General features: G+C 47.3%; 1 protein-coding gene and 1 long non-coding RNA gene across 2 annotated transcripts; one reads left to right on the top strand and one right to left on the bottom strand.

Annotated features, from left to right (window-relative positions):
* Positions 1 to 5,348: 5,348 nt before the first annotated feature.
* On the bottom strand, positions 5,349 to 6,846 carry LOC103638959 (uncharacterized). The gene is made up of 2 exons (XR_559125.2): positions 6,564 to 6,846; positions 5,349 to 6,489 (listed from the first exon to the last, which is right to left on the bottom strand). It is a non-coding gene; the product is annotated as an uncharacterized lncRNA (long non-coding RNA).
* A 3,506-nt stretch (positions 6,847 to 10,352) lies between these two features.
* LOC100281269 (proline oxidase) lies at positions 10,353 to 13,250 on the top strand. The gene is made up of 4 exons (NM_001154188.2): positions 10,353 to 11,281; positions 11,720 to 12,359; positions 12,478 to 12,718; positions 12,818 to 13,250. The coding sequence occupies exons 1-4, from the start codon at positions 10,775 to 10,777 to the stop codon at positions 12,864 to 12,866; spliced, it is 1,437 nt and encodes a 478-aa protein (NP_001147660.1). The 5' UTR covers positions 10,353 to 10,774; the 3' UTR covers positions 12,867 to 13,250.
* The last annotated feature ends 4,853 nt before the right edge of the window (positions 13,251 to 18,103 follow it).

Raw genomic sequence — 18,103 nt, 5'->3', positions numbered from 1 at the left:
AAATGATTTAATCCATTCTAGAGCTTGTTCGGTTAGCTATCAATCTATGTGGATTGAGTGAGATTGGATGAGTTTAAATCCCAAACAAGTTAAACTTGTTCTTAATTTTTTCCAATCCCATCCAATCCATAGGTAACGGGATTAACCGAACAATGCCCTAATGCTCTTTGATCCAGACACAACATAACACGCTCTAGCGGGGAGTACATCCTGTGCGACAAGGCGCTAGTACACTAGTAGTACACCAATTGTTCCATACGTACACATCTTTACTTGTTTAGCGTTGCCATGTTGATTGATGCGATGGTGCTGAGAAAACAACACGAGAGGCTGAGAGAGCGAGAGCAATTCTCGCTGAGGTCGCTGACGCTGACGCCGACCTGACAGAAAGAGATATGAGCATATCACCATCTGAACTTTTCGTACGGTACCACCTTGTTGAACGACAGCCGTTAGATCCAAGGCAGCCGCAGTTCTGTATCGGCTGTAGCCAACCCTATTCCACTAGCGGGGGAGTCCGAGGTATACTTAGGGCCCGTTTGGCAAAGCTCCAGCTCCAGCTTCTTTAGCTCCAGATCCTGATCCTCGTGAGGAGCTGATCCTCCTGATTCTCCTAGAGAATCAGAATTATTTTTAAAACTGTTTGGCAAGTAAACTGATTCTTGTCTGCTGAGAGTTGGTGGTCTGTGGCGATTGTCTATTTTACCCTTTACAGTTCAACTTTGTTACAAACCAATAAGTATGATGCATATACGGAAAAAAATTATGAAACAATAACATATAAAATATTCCCATCATAGTAGTGCATAAAATGGTCTCAAATGTTTAATCCATAAATTGGCTCGTTATGTTTTTGTCCAATGACAATTGCGGGTAATTTCGATCAAACTTTAAGGGGAGGTCCATATTTGGCTGGTTGAGGAGCTGTTTTAAGGGAGGGTGGAGCAGGTTTTTTTAGATCCCACCTTTCTTCACAAAAATGACTCCCAATCTTTCGGCTCCACATGAGAATCAGTTTAAAAAATACCCGTTTGGCATGGCTCCTCCAGATTCTCGCTTAGAATCAGGAGCTGGAGCTGTGCCAAACGGGCCCTTAGACTGACTGCAGCGCTCCCCCCTTCCCCTCCCCTCCCCTATCACTGTACACGAAATAGGGGACACTGTTCACCCCTTGAGGCCGCAGCACTCGCCGCTACCCGCCCCCCTCCACCGCGACCCTCTTCTCTCTCACGCCAGATGCAGGGCGTCACTGTGCACTCCCCTTCGCCTGCTTCACGCGGAAGACTCCGCCCGCGCCACCGACCGGAACCTTCGCGCTCCTCTTCTCTCCCGTTCGAGGCGTCTGCGATTCGGCGATTTCCGGCGAGGCGGCGGCGATTCCTCCGCGGGAAGGTTGCGTCCGCGCCGGTCCCCGTCGGGTCTGTGGAAGACGAAGTGGAGGTGGTGAGCAACCAGCTCCGGCCGCGACCGAAGACGAAGCGACCGCAAATCCGACTCCGTCGAGGTTCCTCGCGAGCGCTTGCTTCGTTTGCCGCTCCGAGCATCGACGCCTTCCTCGGATCCGGAAATCTTCGCTTCGATTCCTCTTCTGTCCGCCCAAATCTTCGGATCTTCAGGTACGCCCTTCGACTCCTATTGTTTCTGTTATTCTTGCGCACATCTTTGATGAAGGAATTACTACACCAATCGACTAATCCTTTCAACCGTAATTGATTTCATCCGACAACACCCGATTAATCCCCAGTTCAAAGAACTCCACGGATCTGGTGTGCCTTTTATGGTTACACATTTATATGGTACTCACCCGCTGAATATCCTCCATATTAACTGCAAGGAATGGTAGTGCAAAGTATTACGGCCTAATGGTCTGCAGATTGCATTAATTTGTAATCCCTACACTACGGCTTCACTTCGATAGTGCCTAAAACTGTCAAGTCTTCTGCGAATTAATTTGTGATCCCCACTGTCCAGAACAACAACTCATTTTACTAAAGTACCAGAAAGATTCATCGTAGGGTCAGGCAAAATGTGTTACCTTAGCCAACCAAGGGTAATGTTCATTGTTTATTAAACTTCTTAAAACTGTCATGAACATATCAGAGGGTCCATTACTTCCTTAGTTAGTATGAATGATGTTCATTATAATTGTTAGGTGTATGTCGTCCCTTATTGTATTCCTCTACTTCATCCCAAATTTTTTGTCACCCTTGTATACGACTGGAGGATACATAAATATTGTGGACCTTCATATAGTTGGTTTGTATATTGTTACAACAACTACTTTATGTTTTGTTGTAGTAATGTGTACAACCCTCACCTTTTTCACAATATCTGTCCATGAACATTTTGTTTTCTTCAGCAACTTATGGTATGAGCACACAGTTCTTTATTATGTACATTATTTTTCTGCTTCCATGGAGTACATTGCTTGTTTTTTTGTATCCTTCAATGTTTTCTACAACCCTCACATTAAAGTAATGTTTCTGCTTACATGGAGTGCATTGCTTGTTTTTTTGTATCCTTCAATGTTTTCTACAACCCTGACATTAAAGTTTTGTTTCTGCTTTACATGGAGTGCATTGCTTGTATATTCTGTCCATGAACTAATGATACAACAAGAATATTTATAAGTGAATAGGCAGCTATGACAAACATCTATATACCCTACTACTCAATTTTATTTAATTCTCATTGTCACACGTTGCCCTTACCAGTCATAACATTTTCAGTGTTATACTTCAGTAAATATGTTATGTTCCTTGCTGCTATATGACTGCTACATTTCAAATCATTACATGTCGCAGGCAACAAAATTGTTAATGGTTTTGGGAAGTATTAAATTCGTATAGCCTTTATGGTATATAAGGAAATGCACGTGTTTGTTCATATATTATTCTTTGCAGCACAGTTCCGAATGGCATCCTCGAAAGAAGATACCATGAAGTCTTTGGTTAAAGTACTTGTCGACTTTGCCGAGGATGCCACAAAATCCCTTCGTGGATTAGTAGATCATGCATTAGACCACATGCATGACGAAGAGATATTAGCTAGAACCCTCTTTGCCATGAAAGAAAAACTTGATTTGCTTCACCAAGATGCCTTAGAGGCTAAAGTCCAAGCTTTTCCTGAAATTGCTAAGTACGAGGGGGATGACATAAGTGTTGAACCGACATCTCCTTCGACCCCTCCAACAGTTACTGAACCATCTATCGACGAAGAGGAGTTCTACTGCCCGGATGTGAGTGACGAGTGATACTTCAGCGACTCAGATAGGTCAACTCGTAATAGCTACTGGAATATTTATTAGCTCCATGTATTTCACCAGTAGAAGCTGGATAGGCTTTTGAACATCCAAGTACTTGGGGTGTCCTACTTGTCATGTTGTCGAACTAGTCCTGTGATGTATGTCTAAGTCTCAATGCTACCTCGTCACCTTAAGTTATTATGATGTTAAGATCGTTGTAGTATGTGAACTATGTTGACTCTTAAATGTTCTAATGTTGCTGGTCCTCCTGAATAAGTTCATGACATGATTCTATTATTATTATCGTTGTTCATATGCTTTGTCTGATGTTTACGTACCTCGTTTTGTCGATTGGCTTCACTTTATAACATATGACTAAATGTGTGCCATCTCCACATATCCTAGCATGGACCCTGCCAACAATGCGACATCGTCGCAGGCGATGTCAAATCCCTCAAATGCCCAGCAATTTCCACCCCCACCCCCTTTATGGCCAACGGGCTACATGCACCAGAATCCTGTCGATTGCAACATCATGGGAAACATTAATTTTCCTAGTCCTGGTCAAGGTCCAACTACAATGTGGGCTCCAATTCAGCCAGGGAATACTAGTTCCCAATCTACCATGATTCCTGCTTCGCAATCTGCACTCTATTGGAATCACTACATGAATTTTGTGAGGAACCCTCTTGGTTCAGTTGGAGTGAGTCCATACACAGATTCTTATCCTGCATCACATACAAGTACACCGTTGCAGGGTTCGAACACTATACCTCAATTGCCTGTACACTTGGAGTCAGATGCTGAACACAGTGTTCAGGACATCAATAGTCCTGGGAAAAATGCACCTCCTATTCAAAAGCAAAAGAAATCCAAGGAACAAAACTTTACAGCACCAGAAGACATACTCCTTTGTACTACATGGTTGCAAATAAGTAGTGACCCTATTGTCCATACTGGACAAAGGAGGGAGGGTCTTTGGGCCAGAATTGAAAAAAGGTACAATGAACAAAGGGGGGAATTTCCTTGTAGACTTAACAGAGCACTTAGCAGCAGATGGGACAAGATCAGGGCTGATGTCAGTAAATTCTCTGGATACTACGCTAGAGTCCTAAGAGAGAAACAAAGTGGTCTAAGTGACGAGGATAAGGTACGACTATTAAACCAATGATTTTATGTACTACAAGTGTCTGTCCTCGGAGTAATTATATTTGAAATTCCAATTTTGCAGACATCGAAGGCAGCTACTTTGTTCGCTCATGAGGAGAACAAACCATTCCATTATATGCACTGCTGGCATCAATTAAAGGGGGAACCGAAATGGGAGAGCATATGTCAAGGACATTCGTTTAGAGGATTACATGCAAGATCAATACCATCTTCGGGGTGTCCATCAGTGGAAGCACCTGAGACTGACAGTGGGTCCGCTGGGTTGACAGGAAAAAGGCCTCGTAGGCGTGATTACAGTAAAGCTGAGAGAAAGAAAGGTGCATCTTCTTCGTCTCCTGAATACTTAAGCCGATTACAAGAAATTACTAAAAAACAAATACAGAGGTCCATAGAAAAGGGGAAAAAAAGAAAAGAGCAGTGAAGAAGACAGGGAGATACAGAAGAAGAGATTGGAATTGGAAGCCCAAAAGTTAAGCATTCGACAAAGGGAACTCAAACTTGAAGAACTCGAATCGGCAAACAAACGTTTGCAGATGCTTCTGTCGACAAACGAAGAAGATGTTGATCCTGAAGTTTGGATTATCATGAAGGAACAGAAAAAAAATTGCAGCAGTTTATATTTACTTTTGAGGCATCCTGAACGGTTCTGTAACATGTGCGCGAGAGTGATGTTGGGACTTGTAGAGACAATTTATCTTAGTTCGTTTAAGAAACTGTATTTTTGAGAACACTATTTGTTTGGTCGAACCAGTGTATGTTAAGTTGTTTGCTGTTGTATTAGACAATAATGAACTTGGATGTGATAAATGTTTGAACAATATTTGTGCCTATTGAATGGTATGTTATATATTGTACAAGATAACATGAATTCTGATGTTCAGGTGTAGGTGCTACACATAATCGAAGTATGTGAACACATATGTAGCCGGATGTCTGGACATTTTGGAAATACTTTGCTAATTTATTGGAATACTTAGTTAGAGGAAATGACATTACAAGTACTGAATATAAGTGCGAACTAAGCAGCTATGACACATAATTGTTACATACTTCCACGGCGAGCCCATAAATGCTCGACAAGATCATTTTGAAGTGAGCACGATCTTTCTTGGCGACGTAGATCAAAGTGGTTAATAACCCATTCGGCCCGGCCTTCCCCTATAATTTGAGATGATTCAATCCTTGAAGAGTTGTCTCCGAAATCAATGTTTGCAGCAAAAGGCCCTTCATCTTCGACGATCATGTTGTGCATGATGATGCAAGCCGTCATTATCTCTGTCAAACGATTACGATCCCAACCATAAGCTGGTCCACGGAGCACCGCCCACCGGGCTTGAAGAACTCCAAATGCACGCTCAATATCCTTTCGGCAACTTTCCTGCATCTGAGTGAAATAGACTTTCTTTTCCTCGTATGGGTGTCGGATTGCTTTGACAAAAGTAGGCCAGTTGGGGTAAATACCATCAGCAAGGTAATAACCGAAGTTGTACGCATGACCATTAACTGTGTAATTGACTGGTGGCATTCGACCAGAAGTCATAGGGTCAAATACTGGGGATCAGTGGAGCACGTTAACGTCATTGTTTGTCCTAGGCATGCCAAAAAAAGCATGCCAAATCCAGAGATCATAAGATGCAACTGCTTCAAGTATCATCGATGCCCTACCATTGCGCCCACAAAATTGACCTCGCCAAGCCGTTGGACAGTTCCTCCACTCCCAGTGCATGCAATCAATGGAACCCAACATGCCAGGAAAACCCCGAGACTCACTATTATGCATGATGCGAGTAATGTCATCTTGAGTTGGAGTGCGTAAATACCAGCCACTAAAACATGCAATGATTGCGCGACAAAAATGATGAAGGCATTCCCTAGCGGTTGATTCCCCAATTTGAATATACTCGTCTACTGCATCAGAAGGTAACCCATAAGCAAGTATTCGCATTGCCGCACAAACTTTTTGTAATGGTCCTAGTCCGGGCATACCAATTGCGTCAACTCTTTGTGTAAAGTAAATATCGTGCTGTTGAAGACCTTACAGAATGCGGAGAAACAAAGGCCTACTCATGCGGAACCTAAAAAAATTGCATTGGATAATTGTGAAAAGTTGAACAAATCATAACCTATGACAAATTTATGAAGTGCGTACCTTCTATGAAACACATGGGGTGGATACACTGGGTTAGCGGCGAAGTAGTGATGTTGGATGAGGTTTTCTCCCGCGAAATGATCTATGTGAATGACACGGCGGGGTAAACCCGACCGTCGGCGGTGATGGCGTTGAGCTGCAATGTTGAGGGTTAGTAGGTTGACAAGCAAAAGAGTTTCGTCCTCACTATCACTCGAATCACTCTAACCAAAGTCATCTTCCGTATGACTTTGAGACATACCGAACTATGGATAACTTGATTCACTCAGAACAATGGGCGAACAATATGGAAGAGGTTGATTGAATATATATAGGGGAGAGCAAAGGGCGGGGGAAGATGGGGGCTTGCATTGAAAGCCAACCGTGGCTTCCTATGAAAGCCAACAGTGTCTTGCATTGTAAGACACTCGTGGCTTGGACCGTACGACTGGACGGTTTGTCTTGCAACGTAAGTGTGCTTGAAAATAGTCCGTGCCAATATATATGGAAAATTTCCGCATACCACAAATGTTAATTCATGTTTGCATGCTACCAATGAAATGTTAAATGTAATGATGTAAGAAGTTTTACAATTAAATAATATAATATTTGATTTATTACATAGTATGTCTAAATTAAGAGGAATAATAAAAAATATTTTTTTTGTTAAACAAGTATGATTTGTTAAACAATACGTGTTCAAAGAAAACAATATAAATAAAAAAAGAAGTTGGTTATGCTCTCTCCTGTCTTGATTTTGTGCGTGCTCAATTTTTTTCTCTTGTAAGATGTAGGTTAATATATTTATATAATATTCATGTGCTTTCGTATTGTACTTTTAAATTTGAAATTTATTTTTTATGAAAATAATTTGATAATTGATTGTGGTATCCGTATTGCCATGTGTGGTAACATGTTAAACATTAAAAGCCTATGTGACAACGGACCTACTGTTGATGGTGGGTCATGTGAGCTAATATGGGTCTTTTTTGTAATTAAGTCCTAACCCAATTGCCGATAAATGATCTGATGCAATTGTTTCCGACAGACTTTGTGTCACGGTTAATCATTTATACCGACAAATAGTCTATCACAATAGCTCGACATTTTTGCCGACAGTTTGGTTGACACCAAAATACTAAATACCGACGGATAATGTGATGGTAATATGTTGCGACAGACTGGCTGTCGCCAAAAGCCTATTTTTACCGACAGATGTTTGCCGTTAATTTTGTGACATGGTATAGTGGTAGGGTAAAATTTAGGGGGAACGGTTGCAGGACGAGTAAATATAGGGGAGGGAATCTTGCTGACGTGGCTGCATAGTAAGATTTAGGGGGAAAAAATTTAGGGAGAATGGCTGCGGACAGCCTTAGGCTGGCTGCAGCGCATCCCCTCCCCTAGCACTGTAGACACGTAGAGCCGCTCTACGCGCGCAGCGGTGGCCTTCAAATGGCCCCCTGCGCGCTACAGTGCTAGGGGAGGCCGCACAGGTCCCCTATATCAAGGGGAGCACTGTAACGCCCTCTTGCACAATGCTCCCCTATTTAATAGTTGAAAAAAATATTAATAAAAGATGAATATAGTTAGATAATAATATTTTATAGTTGTAGTGGGGTATAGGGGATAATATAGAGGGAACCGCTGCGGGAGATGAAAATTTAGGGGGTGAAATGTTGATGATGTGACGCAAAGAAGTGACATAGGGGAAAAAATTTAGAGTGAACCGCTGCGGATAGCCTTACACTATCTCGATCAAATCTCCTGTATCATCCTCTATTTAAATTTCTCTCTACAGACTAAACAGTATCATCTACAATTCCACGTCTACTATTTTACACAGCATACGGTATATTCGACAGCTTATTAGTCGGACCACGTTATCCGCTTGATCAGAAGGCGAGACTCATGATCAAGCGTAGTAGACTTGAATTATTAATCCCGGGCGAATTAGCGTGTGGTGCCTGGTGCTCTTTAGAGCAACTCCAGTAGTTACTAAAAAAAACTCCCTAAACCAAAAATTTGGAGAACTGGTATGAAAACATCTCTCCAACAATTCTCTAAAACAGCTCCCCAAATTTATCAACTTCTAATTCAACCATATGTACTCTTCAAATATAGCTATTCTTTTACCACTCCCGAAATAAAAAAAAATCGTGTGTAGGCTTTCCCTGTCGGTCTATCTCGCGCCCTTTTTTTCCTCCCCGCCGGCGTCCAGGTTGCTCAACCGCCATGTCCGTTTCGCTTTCCCGTCGCCAGGTTCGGTTGCTCAGCCACCAGTCCGGCTCCCCTCCATCAGGAACCCATCCCTGCTGCTACCGGTGGTGCGTTTCTTGCCGTCGTTTTCTAATTCGTGTAGCCGGCGGCTCTGTCTCCCTGCTACCGGGACGCCTGTTTCTCTCACAGGTCGCAGCCGCCGCCGGTACCCGCCTCTAGGTCCCGCAAGCCACCACAGTTCCCTATAGCCGGTCCTAGTCTCCAGCAGGGCCACCTCACCGACGACGCACATAGGTTGAAGCCATCACAATAACATGTTTTGTTTTTGTTTTCTTGGTTGGTTCATCTCGTTTTCTGATGGGATAGGATTCAGTATTCTAATGCACAATACCTACTGTAAAACTATATGGATCAGTAAAATGGCCTCCCCTCTCTTGAGAGTAACTTTGGATGATTTGTGCAGCACAAAGTATGAAATAATCATCATCATTCATCCAAAACTCGTGACGACAACAATTTATTTGCACTCATCGCCTGAATTTACAAACAGATTTGCTATGAGTAAATTAAAATTGCAAGTGTTGAATATACACCGACATAAATTATAAGATTGCTGGGCGGTGGTGGCCGGCAGATCACGTCGCTGGGCAGCCGAACCTTGCTGGGCGCTAGGTAGATTTGGCCTCGCGGCGGTGTAGCATGCAACAGCCGGGGGAAGGAAATGAAAAAAGACGGAATGATGGAAACGGAAAGGAATAGAGGATCTGGCCCACAAAACCAATTTCAAATTTAATTTACTACCTAAATATAAGAAACAATAGGAGATCACAAATTTTTTTATGCCCAACCCTTGTTTACCAACTCCCAACGCTGCAATTTAAGGAGCTATTTTTTAAGTAACTACTGGAGTTGCTCTTAGGGCCCGTTCGGTTGTACCGGAATAAGTCAGGATTTATTCTAGTTCATCAAAATCTATATAAATTAGAGAAATAATCCAGCTAAGAATTAATCCGGGCTCCAATCCGAAACAACCGAACAGGGCCTTATGCTTGTAGCTGTACATGTACTGCCGTCGACGGAGCCGCGCCAGCTGCTAGCCACTAGCATCAGTCGCACGCCAGATCGGTCGGACCGGGGCCGGGGCCGGGCGGCAGAAGGCTGCAGCACAGCCACAGCGCCAGCTCCCCGTCCTCAGGTCTCAACGCTGCAGCACGCAGAGCCTCTGCTGCAGCTGAATGAAAGGCTATCGCTGGCTGTCAGTATCGCGTCCCACTCGCGCGGCACGATGCTGGATCCAGACAGACTCTCTCGCGTACGAATCGTGAGATGAAACATTGACCCCATGGAATGGAATGGAACGGGGCGATTAGGGTTTACCAGAGAGATCTTTGGGGACTGTTCCACGTGATCACTGATCAGTGGCGTTGCTGGCGGGAGAGAGAGAAGCCAGCCCAAGAGGCGTACAGTACAGGGACTGAAAAGTAAGGGCGGGAGAGACGAGAGAGCAGAGCAGTACTGATCTGTCCACGCAGGATCCGCGTCACCACATCACACGGGAATCTGCCTTCTGCCGCCCGCCCCGACGGATCTGCTGTCTCGCGCTCGCCCGTCCCATTGCGCTCGCAGTCTCTCACGCTGACTCACACTCACCTCTCGCCATCTGATTTTCCAGCTCATTTCCGATTCCTTCACGTCCACCCATCCCAAGCTGCCCGCACGTCGTCACCTTGCTATAAAACAAGAGCTGAGCCCGCTTCCTCCAATCTTGGACTCAGCTAAACCCGACACCTTTCCTCGAGGACCTTGACGAAAACAGCCGCCTTTTCCTTGCCGTTTCCCGTTTATATAAGTCGCTGCGCCGGGTTGAATTCCATTGCATTGCATCCTCCTCCACTTCCTGCCTGCCTGCCTGCGTAGCTCGCACACCACAACCGCCGCGTTCTTCTTCTCTCGTCCCTAAGCAAGCGCCGCTGCTCCTCGGTTCTTTCGCTCGATCCCGCAAGGCCCGTCCTTCCATGGCCATCGCCTCCCGTGCCACGAAGCGCGCGCTGTCCACCTTCGCCGCGGCCAAGCTCCCGGAGGAGGCGATCGCCGCCACCGCCGCGGTGCCGGTGCCGCTGGCGCCCGCGCCCGCGTCGTCCGAGAGGGCGCTGCTGCAGTTCGAGGACACGGGGCGGCTGTTCGCGGGGGAGCCGACGCCGGCGCTGCTGCGCACGCTCGCCGCGCTGCAGGCGCTGTCCGTGGGCCCGCTGGTGGACGCGGCCACTGCGGCGCTGCGGTCGCCGGCGGTGGCCGGCAGCGCGCTGGGCCGGGCCGCCGCCAGGGCCACGGCGTACCGGCACTTCTGCGCGGGCGAGACCGCCGGCGAGGCCGCGGCGGCCGTGCGCCGGCTGTGGCGCGGCGGCATGGGCGGGATCCTCGACTACGGGATCGAGGACGCCGAGGACGGCGGCGCGTGCGACCGTAACGCCGCCGGGTTCGCCTCCGCCGTCGACGTCGCCGCCAAGCTGCCTCCGGGCTCGGTGAGTTCGTCGCCGTCGCCGCTTAGCGCTTACTCTTCCGTTTCCGCCGCTTCGGTTTTCCTCCGTGCGTTGCATGGCGGTGGCCGGTGGGACGGGAGGCTGCCACGTCGGACGGAATCTTCGGTGCCGTCTGCTGTCTGCGCGAGTGGACCTCCGGATTCCGTGGGAATCTTCTCGTCGTAGTCTGTCTCCCTAGTGAATCGCCCGTCTGTCTAGCTAGTTGGTGCTGATTCGGTCACTGCTCGTGGGCCCTGATTTTATTTTTAGCACGTCACGCTTGCCCTGTCCGCGCCGCTCGTTTCCGCCTCGAAATCTCACACCAGATTCCAAAACCCTACTACACGGCGCGGCTGGAACGGAATCTTCTTTATTTTTAGACAATTTCTAATAACCACTGCGTTAACCACTGTGTGGGTCGCTGTTTGTGCGTACGTGCAGGCGAGCGTGTGCATCAAGATCACGGCGCTGTGCCCGATCGCGCTGCTGGAGAAGGCGAGCGACCTGCTGCGGTGGCAGAAGAGGCACCCGTCGCTGAACCTGCCGTGGAAGACGCACGACTTCCCGATCCTGTCGGACTCGAGCCCGCTGCACCTCACGGCGTCGGAGCCGCCGGCGCTGTCGGCGGAGGAGGAGAGGGAGCTGGAGCTGGCGCACGAGCGGGTGCTGGCGGTGTGCGCGCGGTGCGCGGAGCGCGGCGTGCCGCTGCTGGTGGACGCGGAGTACGCGGCGGTGCAGCCGGCGATCGACTACCTCACGCTCGCCGGCGCGCTGGCGTGCAACGCCGAGCGCTCCATCGTGCACGGCACGGTCCAGGCGTACCTACGCGACGCGCGGGAGCGGCTGGAGACCATGGCGCGCGGCGTGGAGCGCGCGCGCGTGCGCCTGGGGGTCAAGCTGGTGCGCGGCGCGTACCTGGCCCGCGAGGCCCGGGTCGCGGCCGCCCTCGGCGTGCCGTCGCCCGTCCACGGCAGCATCCGGGAGACCCACGACTGCTACAACGGATGCGCCGCCTTCCTCCTCGACCGCGTCCGCCGCGGGTCCGCCTCCGTCGTGCTCGCCACCCACAATGTGGAGTCAGGTAACTGGCCGTGGCCGGGCAAACGACTCTCTCTTGTTGTCTTGGTGCGCGCACTGCACCCGCGGTGTGGAGTCAGTCCAAGTGATGAGATGAGATGGTCGTGTGTTGCTGATCCTAGGCCAACTCGCGGCGGCGCGTGCTGAGGAGCTGGGGATCCCCAGGGGAGACCGCAACCTGCAGTTCGCGCAGCTGATGGGCATGGCGGACGGGCTGTCGCTGGGCCTCCGCAACGCCGGGTTCCAGGTCAGCAAGTACCTGCCGTACGGGCCGGTGGAGCAGATCGTCCCCTACCTCATCAGGCGCGCCGAGGAGAACAGGGGCCTCCTCTCCGCCTCCTCCTTCGACAGGCAGCTGCTCCGGTAAGGCCGTCAGGCATCTGCTGCTGCAAGATATATATGAATCATCCATCCATTGATAATGCGGTGCCATGCGATCTGACATTCTTTTTGGCGGTGCAGGGAGGAGTTGGTGAGGAGGTTCAAGGCTGCGGTGCTGGGACGTGAGTGAAGTGAACCTGCTGAGGCTACTCTGCTGTGAAGCTGGGACAAGGGCCAGTTGAAGGCTAGAAGCTGTAAATACACCCTTCAACAGTCTTCAGACATTGATGTATCCGGGGCTTTCTTGAATAAATCGATTGAATGGAATAATGAGGCTTATCGAGCTTAAACATGCCTAAACGGACGGCACGCCGCGAGCACATGTAATTAGGAACTTGCGTCCTAGTGCGAATCATCCTAGCTGCTTTTAAGCAGTGCCTGACTGATACCAGAACATCTACTGGGATCATAGACAGGTAGATTCACAGCTTTGCTGAAGCCACGCCTACGGCTACGATCACAGCTTGCTTATGAGGCTAAGCAACCCGAGTCCTAGTAGTGGTCTTCAATCTCGCCTTAATCTCAACCAAAATTTGCCGGCCGCCTTTATGCTTGCTTCCGGTGAGCGCCCATGCGGCGGCGGCCGCTTTATTCCCGATCGTTGCTGTCGCGCCATTGCTGCAGAACTTGCAGTTGCAGAATGCAGAGCGGACACAGAAAGAGTAGAAACAAGGGCGGTACAATGCGCTGGCAACCGCACCACGCCTACGTTTTACAACCTGCGAAACGGACGACGTACTCCGATTAATGGGTACGACATAGTAGTAAGCAGGCGACCAGATGAGATCATTATAACGACAACGGTGAAAAATATTCTTGCTTGCAGCGAGATCATCCTAGGCTCCTAGCTAAAACCGGGCACGTGGTAGATTCACGTTTGGGCTTGTTGGACCGGATCGATGGCGAACGGCGCAGTGAACTCAGTATGGCGCAGTGTCGCTGGAGCGCGATCACCACCTATCTAAACGAGAGAGAGGACACAGTTGTTTTGTTGCCGCAACTGTGCAACCTTTGCAAATGCATTCAACTGGGAATTAAAACACCCGGATCCGTCTACACCGTTACGCTCAGCTGCTGCGAGACGTGCCTTAATTTCAGCAACGTCTGCGACATGCACGGCGAGCCGTCGCAGCGGAAAGAACGCCCTTTGAAGCGGTCACGGCGAGGATTGAGTGCACTCGTCAGTCCGCCCATGATTCTACGCCGAATTACAAATATGCATAAGCAATCTAAAGCCAAACTAATGCACCTACTAACAATATGCAGGCAAGATTACAGTGAAGCTACTGCAACATTTTCCCCCTTAATCTTGTTAATCTTCAATTCGGATTATTCCAAGCTGTCTCCTCAGCTCTGTGAATCAAATTCTTCCCAGACGCTTCGTCAGGATATCTGCTAGCTGATCATCTAAATTTACATGTTTACTTCTCTGGCCAATGGTTACATGTCATACCACAGGTTTCAATTATTTTCTCTGCATAGGCACTCTGGCCAATGGTTACTTCACCTGTCTTTTGTTTTACTTCAATGCCGAGATAGTAACTCAGTAGGCCAAGATCACTCATAATGAAGGTTGCCATCATCTGCTGTTTAAAAACAGCTATGCATTCTCTGTTAGGGCCACATATAATACGGTCATCAACGTACACCCCAACTAGCAGCAAATCCATTTGACCCCTCTTTTGTAAACTACATGCTCTTCAAGGTTCTTTTTGAAGCCCAGCCTGACCATTTCAAGATCAAGTCTGGCATTCCAAGCTCTAGGAGCCTGCTTCAGTCCATATAGAGCCTTTTTGAGTCTTAGAACCTTTCTTTTTGAATTGGAATCAGAAAAGCCTAGTGGTTGGTGTACATAGACTTCTTTCTTGAGATCCCCATTCAGAAAGTCCGACTTTACATCCATGTGGTGTACTTCCCATTCACCTAGAGCTGCAAGAGCCAGCAGAATCCTTACTGTTTCTAGCCTTGCCACAGGTGCAAAAACTTCCTCATAATCCACTCCATGAATATGAGAATACCACCTCACCAGCTGGGTTCCTTTTCACCTTGAAGACCCACTTCAGCCCAATAGCCTTGTGGTCTTTTGGAAGATCAGCAATTTCCCAGGTATTGTTCTTCACTATTAACCTCATCTCCTCTTCCATGGCCTGTCTCCAGCAGGCTTGTTCAAGAGCCTGATCAACACTAGTGGGCTCATCTGTAGCCAGCATACAAACCCCACTATATTCAAAATCGAAAACTTGGTCTGTTGAGTCATACAGATCGTTCAAGGTTCTGTACCTGTAGACCCCTTAACTCGAGAAGCTTTAATCCTGGGAAGGTGGAGTCACTAATCCCTGGTTTTGTGTGGAGCCAGAAGCTGAATTGAGTGTGGTGTTTGGTATTTCTGGCTGACCCATCTCACTTCCCTGTTCAACTGAGTTCACCCCTCCTGAGTTTTGGCCAGAAGAAATTTTAGTTTCTGCAATTTCTTCTATTGTCGTCTCTCTGTCAGTTTTATCATAGTGAACCACAAACGTGCCCGGATCTTGACTGTATGCTTCACACATAGAGGTATCCCAGTCCCATTGTTTATTCTCCTAAAAAATAACATCTCTACTGACCACAAGTCTTCTGGTGCTTGGATCAAATAGTCTATACCCTTTTGTACCTGACTCGTACCCAATGAACACCATACTCTTGGATCTGTCTAATAGTTTATTTATGCCTGGACCGAGTTGTTTTACATGTGCTAGACAGCCAAACACCCTTAGATGATTCACCTTGGGGGTTTTTCCATGCCAAGCTTCAAAAGGAGTTCTACTTTCTAGAGCTTTTGTGGGTGATCTATTCAATAGATACACTGTAGTTCTGGCTGCCTCACCCCAAAAAATCATGGGAACCTTCATTGCTTTCAGTAAACACCTGGACATCTCAACCACAGATTGATTTTTCCTCTCCACTACTCCATTCTGCTGAGGGGAGTAAGGAGTGGTAGTGTAGTGCTTTATGCCATTTTGGTTACAGAAAACTGTGAAGAGGTTTGATGTGAACTCACCCCCTCTGTCTGTCCTTAGCCCTTTCAGCCGCTTACCAGACTCAGTTTCTGCTCTCAGCTTTATGTTTTTGAAAAAAATCAAGTGTCTGATCTTTTGTCCGAAGCATTTCCACCCACATATATCTGTTATGGTCATCTACCATAAGTAGAAAATAAGATGCCCCTCCTATGCTTTTCGGAGTGATCTGCCCACATAAATCAGCATGTACCAATTCTAGACACCTTTCAGCTCTGAAATTTGAAGCTTGAGGAAAAGGTTTTCTGTGCTGTTTTCCAAGGACACAACCATCACACACCTTTTCTAGTCTCTTCACTGTTGGCATTCCCTCTACCAAACTTCTACTACTTAAATCATGTAAAGCCCTGAAATTTAGGTGACCAAATCAAGCATGCCATTTCCAACCTACTTCTTCAGAGTTGGTCAGCAGACAGATTGGTGATGTCAGGCCAAATCTAGCGGTGTATAACATATTACCAGCCCTTTGAGCAACAATTAATAAATTGCATTCTTGATCATAAACACACAGTTTCCCAATTTTCCCTTCATATTTAAAACCTTTTTCTTCTACTAGATGAGTGTCCCGTGCGTTGCAACGGAAACACACAATACCATGATAACTTATATATATAATGTGTCTTATATTGTTATAAGAAAATGTTTCATAATTCATTTGTGATCCTAACCATATATAAATTTTGTTATTTTAATTTAACTGTTTCACTACTACATTACAACCATCAGTATCATACAGACTTCGATATATACCATGATTTGTATGGTCTCATCATTGGAGAGCACGTGCCACACCTATCGGTAGAAGTTCCCTCGTACATCGCCAGTCATCAGGCACGCACAACCATACATGTTTGCTTAAATAAAAAGGCAAGTGTGTGCGTTTGCGAAGAGAATTAAAGGCAGGCCAGCACAAAAGCTACCTCGGCGATGGCAAGTGGTCATTGTTGTCGGTCCTCCTCTGCGTCACCTCTGTCGCTAAGATGACGCCACAGTCTTTGATATAGTAGTCGTCGAACGCGCGTGACATGGCGAGTACCGATGACTTTTGGCTCGGATGCTAAACGAAGTGCACCCCGGGCTCATCAGCGAGGTAGTACACCTAGCCGTTGCACCCTTAGTAACCAGGTTCCCGGATCGATGGGATCGAGGAACGGGAACGTGGTACGCGGAATGCTACAAAAACTATGATTTAACACTACTGGAACAAGATTGTTCCCACGTTCCCGGAACGGAACGAACGTTCCCGGAACGAGGAACGTGGCCAAGTTCCCAGTTCCCGGTTACTAAGGTTGCACCTCCAGATGTGCTACTCCTCTACATACATCTTGTTCGAGGACAATCACACAACATCAACAACAACCGTCGTCCCAGCGCACAAGAATTTATGGCCGGTCAGTAGCGACTTACATGGCCGGTTGAGCTTCAGGTGGATGATGAGCTAGATGGCGTGACCGCGCCGTCGTCGGATGCGGTGCCCAGAACAACCCGAGAGTCGCCGGTGTTGGCAACGACTATGAGGTCCCTCGTTTGAATATGGACAGCGGTGTAGCCGCTCTGGACCGCGTCCAAGCGACGGCTGCGCCGGAGCTTGCCGAACATAGCGATGCATGCGGCCAAGTAGGACTGCTTCCAGAGGTCGAACTGGCAGTTGCCAAGCTTCTTCTCATCGTCGATGAGCGACGCCAACGCGAGCGCCTCCTGCCGGTGGTGTTTGTTCGGGGTTTCCAAGTAAGAAACATGGATTCATCTTTGGCGTTAGTTTATAAAAATGACTCACAAGTCAGATCCATGGACAAAATATTACGGAGAATAAATGTCACACATATAAAAAAGGAATTTAAGTTGAAAACTTATTCAAACAAAAGAAGTTGCATGTAAGGCTCTTCTTTAAATACTACTCTCTCCATCCAAAAATATAATTCGGGAATCTCGTTGATAATTATCTACTAATACACATTGTGTAAGGGTAGCAGGTGGGCTTTGGGAGAGATGTAGTAGATATTTTTACTGTAACAAATATTAACATAAACACACATGTGGTGTAGTTGTAGCTACGAGCACATTTACTTGAGAGGTCGTGGGTTCGAATCCCATTAGGGCCATGTCATGGGCATCATAGGGAGCGAGAGGCAACAGCCAGGCTGGGATAAGGCTAGAGAACAAGATTGAGATGAGCTGGGATAAGGCTAGAGAATAAGATTGAGATGAGAGAATTGTGGAGAGTTGGTTAGCAGCAGATAAGTCCAAGAAAGTAGGAGTTAGTTGAGAGTTTGTAGGAGAAGTTGGTTAGCCATAGGGCTATTTATAAGCCACA

The sequence above is a fragment of the Zea mays genome, chromosome 9 (assembly GCF_902167145.1).
Source record: "Zea mays cultivar B73 chromosome 9, Zm-B73-REFERENCE-NAM-5.0, whole genome shotgun sequence".
Lineage (NCBI taxonomy): Eukaryota > Viridiplantae > Streptophyta > Magnoliopsida > Poales > Poaceae > Zea > Zea mays.
This window is presented reverse-complemented; position numbering and strand designations above follow the sequence as displayed.

Bases quoted from the DNA above. Each gene is read 5' to 3' on its own strand.
- LOC100281269 (NM_001154188.2), top strand. From the start codon at position 10,775: ATGGCCATCGCCTCCCGTGCCACGAAGCGCGCGCTGTCCACCTTCGCC. The intron at 11,282-11,719 runs GTGAGTTCGTCG...GCGTACGTGCAG, and splicing joins CCAAGCTGCCTCCGGGCTCG to GCGAGCGTGTGCATCAAGAT. The intron at 12,360-12,477 runs GTAACTGGCCGT...TGCTGATCCTAG, and splicing joins CACCCACAATGTGGAGTCAG to GCCAACTCGCGGCGGCGCGT.